Source organism: Etheostoma cragini, chromosome 16 (assembly GCF_013103735.1).
Source record: "Etheostoma cragini isolate CJK2018 chromosome 16, CSU_Ecrag_1.0, whole genome shotgun sequence".
NCBI lineage: Eukaryota > Metazoa > Chordata > Actinopteri > Perciformes > Percidae > Etheostoma > Etheostoma cragini.
This window is the reverse complement of record NC_048422.1, coordinates 23,394,364-23,403,431: the sequence shown is the minus strand read 5'-3', so window position 1 is coordinate 23,403,431 and position 9,068 is coordinate 23,394,364. Positions and strand designations below refer to the sequence as shown.

Sequence of the window (9,068 nt, the reverse complement as noted above, 5' to 3'; positions counted from 1 at the left end):
GTGTGTGTGTGTGTGTGTGTGTGTGTGTGTGTGTGTGTGTGTGTGTGTGTGTGTGTGTTACCTCCAGCTTGAGCACAGCCTTCCCGTCCTCCATGCAGCAGGACATGTGCAGCTTGTTGGTGATGGACAGGAGGACGGCCGCTCCTTCATCGGCCGAGGCGCACATCGATATGTACCGCGACAACTTAAAGTTCACTAAAAACAAACACAGAATAAGATTATACTGCAGTAGATACACATTTTGTACTCTAAACATGATTACAAGTACAATATTATACACATTTCGTACTCTAAACATGAGTACAAGTACAATATTTCTGTGTGACAGAAGTACACAAAGTAGAAATTCTGAGAGAAAAGGTAAAAACAGAGAAGACATTAAGAGATAAATGATCAGATATGAAGTACAAATTACAGTATAAAGTTGCGTAATAGTGAAAGTACTCTAGTAAATGTACTCTGAGTACCTCTCTTGTCGCCGTGTCCCCCCTGCAGAGTCACGGCCTGCAGCTTTAAGTCCCCCGAGGCCCGGACGATGTCTTTCTGTGAGCAGTCGCACAGAGTGCACAGGTTGCCGCTGTTCATGCGCTGGAAGATTTTCCTCACGCCCGTGGACGAAGCCTCCGTCGCCGGGACGACTGTTTCTGTGGAGACACGGAGGAAGATGTTAGACAAGGAGGTCAGGGATGTCTCTGCATCTCTGCAAACAGTGTGGTGTGTTCCTGGAGTTAATTTACCACATTGCCAGACAAATTGAAAGCTTTTGGGATTTATGAGCATCATGGACATCTGTAATCAATAATGGAGGTCCGGGACGTCCCCCAATGGGTTTGGACTCTGGTTCTGAAGCCTTGAGTTTAACAAAGAACTGGGTTTAACCCTTGTGTTGTCCTCGGGTCAAACTGACCCGTTTCAACAAATAACATGGATGATTCCACACAACATTCTCCAGGTAAAATGAATGATTACTTTCAGTAATTTTTTTTTTTTTTTTTTTTTTTTTTTTTTTAGGTGTTTTGTTTAATCTTATAGCATTTGATTTCTTTTTTTCAATGGTTTTAAAACAGCATGTGGACTAGACTTTGACATCTACCCATGTGTGATGCACTCAACATCCTCTGATCTTAACTATTAGTCAAAATAAATCCACCTTTTTAACTAAAAACATATGTATAATTTGATATAAATGAGGTTTGTTGACCATGAATTCAAAGAATATGTGTAAAACCTGTTATTATACAAGCTCAGGTTTTTAAAAAGCACCAAAAGCTGTGAAAAAAGTGACAAATATATACGAAAAAGTGACAAATATATACGAAAAAGTGACAAATGTATACAAAAAAGTGACAAAAACATTGGAAAATCCCACAAGAAATTTCCATTTTGACCTGGAAAAACAAGTTCATGGTTAACGGGAAGACAACACAAGGGTTAAAAGACCCGAGTAGCAGCGGACCTGCAGGTTTCTGGGAGTTTGTTCCAGATATGAGGAGCATAGAAACTGAACGCTGCACCCCCCGTTAAGTTCTGACTCTGGGGACAGAAAGCAGACCTGTCCCAGACCACCTGAGAGGTCTGTGGGGGGGTCATGGTGTGGTAAATGGTTCACAACCAGTGGTTGATGTCCCTGATGCTACGTGCCGTCTCCGATGGGAAACAAGACCTTGTCACAGTGGGATTATCAATGAGATTTTCTTACTTGGGGAACAGAACCTTGAAGTTCTGGTTTCACTTTTGTCTCTCTCTAACATTTAAGGATGTGAAACTGTTGTTGTGATTCAGCACTATATAGATAAAATTTAATTGAATGTTGTTAGGGAGTGAGGGGTCGCAGCGTCCGCCTAACCCGGCCCACCTGCTTCTCGTCATAGTTGTCAGATCTATCCATCGTATAATCAAGAATATAATAAAACTAAAGGGAGACTTGGCATACAGCCCGATCCGGTTGGGGAGAGTTCTAGCCGGACCAGGCTCCTCTCTTTACCCTGTCTCTCCTAGTTATGCTGTACTAGTTTTAGACAGCTGGGGGACTTCCTTCGACACACTGAGCTCCTCTCTCCGCTATCTTTCCATTTATGTGCATCCATGTCCCAGAAACCCTAGTTACTAACCTAGTTACTAACCTAGCTCTGGGGAGTCATTCTCCGGAGTCCTTGTTTCCTCGGTTCAGGGAGGCTCCAAAATCATGTTTGCAGTTGTCGCCATGGTACCGCTAAATGTCCTGCTATGTCCTGCTACGTCCTGCTATGTCCTGCTACGTCCTGCTATGTCCTGCTACGTCCTGCTGTGCCTTATAATGCCCCACAGTGCCCTGCTATGCCATGAACTACTACGAAGAACTACTGCAAACAATTTGTGACTGTTACTGCCTTCTCTTTGTTTTAACCCCAACCGGTCGTCGACACCGCTTACCAAGAGCCTGGACCTGGACCTGGGTCAGGGTCTGGGTCTGGGTCTGGGTCTGTCCCGGGTTTCTTCCTAAAAGGAGTTTTTCCTCTCCACTGTGGCCCTGTTGCTTGCTCTGGAGGAAACTACTAGACCTGTTGGATCCTTGTAAATTCTGGAGTGTGGTCTAGACCTGCTCTATCTGTAAAGGGTCTCCAGATAACTCTTGTTATGAATTGATACTATAAATAAAATTGAGTTGAATAGAAACGGTGCGTTCTGCTGTCACCCACCGGTCACCAGGCTCTCCAAGATGGCGCTGCAGAGCTCCTCGTCGCTGAGCTCGCTGCGACTCACGCGTCTCGTCATCCTGTTGGCCGCCAGCAGCAGGTTGGCGACAGACAGCAGCGTCTTCCGGTTTCGGCTAACCAACATGCACAGACCCTCGTCCAGTTGGAAGAACTCATCCTGAACGTCCTGCGCGCGCACACGCACACGCACACACACACACACACACACACACACATGCATGCAATAGTTACAACAGGTATTAATGGACTCATGATTAGTTAATGGACTCAGGCTGGAAAATACTTGATCCATAGCTGTAGTTTCCCGGCGGAGTTGGGAGATAATTTAATAAAATAATAAATAATTTGACTTACCGTCATGTCAAAGCAGCCGGACTCAGATCCGGTCTCCTCACACTCCGGGGAGCTGAAACACATAAATATATAAATATAAATATATATATATATATATATATATATACATAAAATAAGTACTGAATTAATACATAAGTCAAGACATTTGCTAGGCTTCCATTACTTCCAGTAGAATGCATGTGAAGGTAGTACTTAGTCACGTAAATGTAGTATTTAGTGATGTGAATCTAGTACTTACTGATGTAAATGTAGTATTTTGTGACGTGAATCTAGTACTTACTGATGTAAATGCAGTATTTTGTGACGTGAATGTAGTACTTACTGATGTAAATGTAGTATTTTGTGACGTGAATCTAGTACTTACTGATGTAAATGCAGTATTTTGTGACGTGAATGTAGTTTTAAGTGACGTAAATGTAGTATTTAGTGATGAAAATCTAGTAATAAGAGATGTAAATGTAGTATTTAGTGATGGAAGTCTAGTACTTACTGATGTGAATGTTGTATTTTGTGACGTGAATCTAGTACTTACTGATGTAAATGCAGTATTTTGTGACGTGAATCTAGTACTTACTGATGTACATGCAGTATTTTGTGACGTGAATGTAGTTATAAGTGACGTAAATGTAGTATTTAGTGATGACAATCTAGTAATAAGAGATGTAAATGTAGTATTTAGTGATGAAGTCTAGTACTTGGTCACGTAAATGTAGTATTTAGTGACAAATGTAGCATTTAGTGATGTGAATCTAGTACTTATTGACGTGAATGTAGTATTTAGTGATGTGAATGTAGTACTTACTGCTGTAAATGTAGCATTTAGTGACGTAAATGTAGCATTTAGTGACGTGAATGTGGTATTTAGTGATGTGAATCTAGTAATTATTGACTTGAGTTTAGCATTTAGTGACGTGAATCTAGTACTTACTGATGTAAATGTAGCATTTGGTGACGTAAATGTAGTATTTAATAATCAAATAATCAGCAGAATTGATCTATCGCAGATTACGGGTCTCCCTGGTAAAGGGTTCATTTTAGCAAGTCCTATTTACAGTGGTGGAGGAAGTATTCAGATCTTTTACTGAAAGTTAAAGTACTAATACACACTGTGAAAACACTCCATTACAAGTAAAAGTTACTGCAGTAAAAGTCTGTATCGGCTAAATGTAGTTCCAGTACTTTGAGTGTTTAAGGTTGTGCTCATTTAACTCCTTCATATACTGTTGGGTAGCATCATGGTCTATAAGATCATCACATGTTTGTAGTGTTGCTGTCCTGTAAGAACTACGTATCACTAAAAAAGGTTTTTTTTAACTCTTCATGTTGCAGGAAAACAGCTTAATTTTCAGCTTTGTGACAATCAGGTCTGCAACCAACCATTATTTACGTCTTTAAAATGTCAAAATAATGAAAGCTGCCCATCCAAGTTTCTAAAAGTCCAAGGTGATGTCTTTAAATGTCTTGTTTTGGCTGTTCAAAACCCCCAAAATATTAAATTTGTTCTGAATTTCAAACAGGGAAGCAGGAAAAAAAAACAGCGTTTTTTGCCATTTGTGCTTGAATAAATAATCCATGCGGCTCGGGCGTTTTCCAGCTGATCCAAGAGGCTTTTTAAAGACTGCATTTAGCTTAAGAAGTAGGAGAATCATCTCAACACATAAAGGAAGACTTCATCCCTCCGATTATCAACATCAGCACATCTGGAGACACGTGGTTTTCACTGGACAGGAAGAAGAGGAAACACTGTCATCTGAGAAGTAACTGAAGCTGTCAGACTGGACATGTACTGGAGTACAAAGTACAATGTTTACCTCTGAGATGGAGAGGACAGGTATAAAAGAGCAGAACATGGACAAACTTGAGCAAATGCACTTAGTTACCACCTAGTTACCACTTAGTTACCACCCCTGGCTGATGGGCTCCTGGCTCTGACTCCACAATAAGATCTTTACATTTAACCCTTGTGTTGCCCTCCCGGGTTAAAACAGACATTTTTGTCCTTTTTTTTAAGTTTTCACTAACACCACCTTACTAGTTTTACACTACTTTTTGGAATTCAGGGTCAGTAACCCCTCATTCATATAGATTTGTACCTAATATTTGAGTTAAAAAGCAGAAATTGTTAATTATTTTGACTAACCGCTAAGATCAGAGGAAGGTACAGATGAGTTTAGTCAAAGGAATGTGATCAGTTGTGTTTGCAAAGTGCGTTGTGAGAAATCCAATCCAATATTAATAATATCTTAACAGTATTTTTAACAGTAATTTGGTTAAAAAGCAACCCATATTTTAGATCTAGACATTTTTTAAAGGGGGTCACATTTGACCCGAGGACAACAGTTGGGTTAGCTCTCCACGAGAAAGGGAATACATGCATTTCCCAAAAGTGTCGAACTATTTATTGAAAAGCTGAGAAGCAACTGAAGCTGCCAGACAACATGCAGTGGAGTACAAAGTACAGTATTTACCTCTAAGAGGTGGAGGAGGACAGATACAAAGGAGCAGACCATTGCACACCAACATGTTGAAGGTGAGAGAGAGAGAGAGAAGTGAAACACGTCTCCAGACCGACTGGAGCTGTTCCCTTTTCATTCAGGATGTTCCGCTGGTTGCTGATTATTTTTAGGAAATCCTGTTTTCAGCTTCATACGTGCTGATAAATCACGTTACACTGATTTCTAGCTCCTCCTAACCAGTTTTGCAACAGATACAAATACTTTACTGTACACTATACGTCGGTAGATCTATCATGTAGGCGCCTTTACTTTTACTCACATCAAGTAGAATGTATACTTTTACTCTGATACATGTCCCCTAAGCATCTTCTTTACTACAAAATAAAATCGATATATATATATTTATTTATATACATATTTCTTTTAAATTCTGTTTCAATTTTTCTCTGTGTGGATGTCAGACTTTGAATTTTAAATTTAAGAAGTTGTGAAAAAACTGAACATCGTGCTATAGGGAAGCCACAGTGGAGTTCATGGTGAATATTTTCAGTTTTTTTTACTTTTCTAATATCTAAGTTTTAATATCACAAAACTTCTTTTGTTCCTCAAGAACAGTAAATATCAAATACTTTAAAGCAGGGCTGTAGTACTTGAGTCCGGTCTTGGACTCGAGACCGTTTGCAATGGTCTCAGACTTGCCTCGGGCTCGCTAGTCTCTGGACTCAGACTTGTCTAGGTCGCTGGTCTTGCCCAATGTGGTTTCTGGTCGGGACCGAGTCCAGGTGTCTTTATTATGTTGATAATAATATTGGAGGGAAAGTGAAACCCAAAATGATTGTCTTGATACTGTCATGCATAAGACCTTTTTTTTCTGTCCTGGTCTTGACTCGGACTCAAACCTTTTTGGACTCGGTCCTAACTTGGACTTGACTAGTCGTAGTCTTGGACTTGTCTTGGACTCGACTAAGGTGGTCTTGACTACAGCCTTGCTTTAAAGTGCTTATATGATGCTTTTTGGCTTTTTCCCTTTCCTTTATTGTGTTATGTGTATCCTTTGTGCACATTATAGGTTTCACAAAGTGGAAAAGCCCAAAGTCCCCCCCCCCCCCCCAATAGGGACTCACGGGCCCAATCCCAAAGTCCAGACTCTGGTGCACGTTGTTGCAAAATTTATAAGGGCTTAAGGTTGTCCAAATGTCGGATTTCAAAGGGCGTGAAGGTTGAGTAAACGCTTACCGAGCCCTTTCCATGAGTCTGCATTGATACGGGCTTCACCAAAGGGAATTACCCACAGTTCAAAGCGTTTACCGTGGAGACCATGGCCAAATCCGGAAATTACAAACCGCACGCCACACGACGACGGACCAGACCGGACCTGTTGTCCAGCTTGTTAAACAAGAGTTTGAGAAAATTGGAACCAGGCCGCCATCTCTTGTGCTTCGGCCGTGTGGAAAGCAACAAACTTAAAATGAAAATACCCAAACCGATCAGCAACATCTTTATTACTAAACGTCGTCAAGGTAACATGTGATCTCCTGAAGGGCGGTCCCAATCCCATTAATACCTATCTGAGACCATGTGACCTCGCACACTGTCTCACTTAGCACCTGAGATCAATTAAGTCTGGGAGTCTTCGGTCCTCAGGGCTCACGTTGGGATTGGGCCTCCATCTCCAACAGAAACCACTGCTCACAAACTGCTCCCAACATCTCTGTTGTAGTCCAGACTTCTGAGACTAACGTTATAATGCTCGCCTAGCTGCTAGCATAGCACGCCCTCATACTCTGCTTCTGACTGGCTAGTAGTCCTTACCTAGGTACTGTCAGGGCCCTCATACTCTGCTTCTGACTGGCTAGTAGTCCTTACCTAGGTACTGTCAGGGCCCTCATACTCTGCTCCTGACTGGCTAGTAGTCCTTACCTTGGTACTGTCAGGACCCTCATACTCAGCTTCTGACAGGCTAGTAGTCCTTACCTAGGTACTGTCAGGGCCCTCATACTCTGCTCCTGACTGGCTAGTAGTCCTTAACTACTGCACACGTGCGTCTCCCAACAAAGATGGAACATAAGTGAGATGCCTCACTCTGTTGCTAAAACAGAGAGCTCAACACACAGGGTGAAAAGAGGAGCTGCAGCACTGTGCAGTACAACAAAAATCTGGTTGTCTATTTTTTAATTGAGCCATGTGAAGCTATTCTGATATAACCTCAAAATACAATTATGAACCTGAAAATGAGCATAATATGGGCACTTTAAGACTTTTACTCAAGTAATATTCCAAAAGTAATTTTCTGGTAAGATACTTGTACTTTAACTGCTTTCCAGTGTATGTACTTGTACTTTAACTGCTTTCCAGTACTTTATACAAGTCTGCACTAAACACAACACAACGCAAGTATTGTGTTTCAGTTTCAGTTGTTTCTTTTACCAAGTTAGTGAAGCAGAAAGCATTTGAAGTAAATAATAATTTGTTATTTTAGACTCAAACCACTTACCTGTCCAAAGCTTGAGACAGGTCGAAGTCACACATTGTCTCGATGTACTACGTTTTAAAGATTAAATATGAATGAGTAGGGATTTCTCTGAGTCTCGTCCGACCTCCTGGATGACTGAGCGTCTCCGTCTGAGCGTTTCTCTTTTATAGCGCCCAGCTTCTTTGTTGTAGGTTGTGGCTTCATGCCTGAACTTTCTCTCACATTGACACGATGACATCTGAAACCACATTAAGGCACACTTCAGCTTGAATGATGTGAACTAAAATGCATTTCATTAGAGTGCAGATTATACCACAAAAAAACATACTTACTTAAGTACAAATTCAAAATACTTTACTTAGAGTGAAGATTATATCACAAAAAACATACTTACTTATGTACAAATTCAAAGTACTTTACTTACTTTAGTTTTTTCATGTTCTGCTACTTCATACTTCCTCCAAATCTTAGAGGTACATGTTGTACTTTGTACTTCACTACATGTTGTCTGACAGCTTTAGTTACTTTTCAGATTCACAGTATTTCCTCTCCTTCCTGTCCAGTGAAAACCACGTATCTCCAGATGTGCTGATGTTGGATGTTTGTGATGAGCTGGAGGACGAAGTCTTTCTTTTACGAGTTGAAAACATTCTCCTTTTTCTTAAGCTAAATAAAGTCTTCATAAAAGCTGAAAACACGGCTATTTTAGGTGTAAAACTAACAGGTGTCAAGGTAACCCCCCCCCCCCTCCAGCAATGATTTAGTCCTGTGCTGCTTTTGATGTCATATCAGAGTTATCATAATTACAATTTATCATTCGCTTGTGAGTCACGGGTTGTTGGTTCTCTTGTTTTCAGAAGTTAATATTGTAATGGCTGCCAGTTCACCGTCGTCCACATCAACACTTTCACAGTTGTTAAACACTCTTCTCTCTCACTGCTGCAGGTGATGTAGCGTGGCTTCGTTCTGGTTTCTGGTAATCGTGGCCCCAGTAAAACTCCCCCTGTCTTCAGTTTTATAGCGAGTGGGCTTTGTTAGTTAAAAGCAACGGGAAATGTTGAGAGAAGATGCAGCAAAGGTGGGATTGAT

General features: G+C 41.0%; 1 protein-coding gene across 1 annotated transcript in view; it reads right to left on the bottom strand.

The window, feature by feature from the left end:
* The window catches only part of il1b (interleukin 1, beta), a 9,182-nt gene extending 981 nt beyond the window's left edge, over positions 1-8,201 (bottom strand). The window contains exons 1-5 of the mRNA XM_034896187.1: positions 8,001-8,201; positions 3,051-3,102; positions 2,679-2,862; positions 468-644; positions 62-195 (exon numbers count right to left, since the gene is read on the bottom strand). Of these exons, the coding sequence (XP_034752078.1) occupies positions 62-195; positions 468-644; positions 2,679-2,862; positions 3,051-3,102; positions 8,001-8,035 (582 nt within the window). The 5' untranslated portion in view covers positions 8,036-8,201. The remainder of the gene's footprint in view (positions 1-61; positions 196-467; positions 645-2,678; positions 2,863-3,050; positions 3,103-8,000) is intronic.
* Between the last annotated feature and the right edge of the window lie 867 nt (positions 8,202-9,068).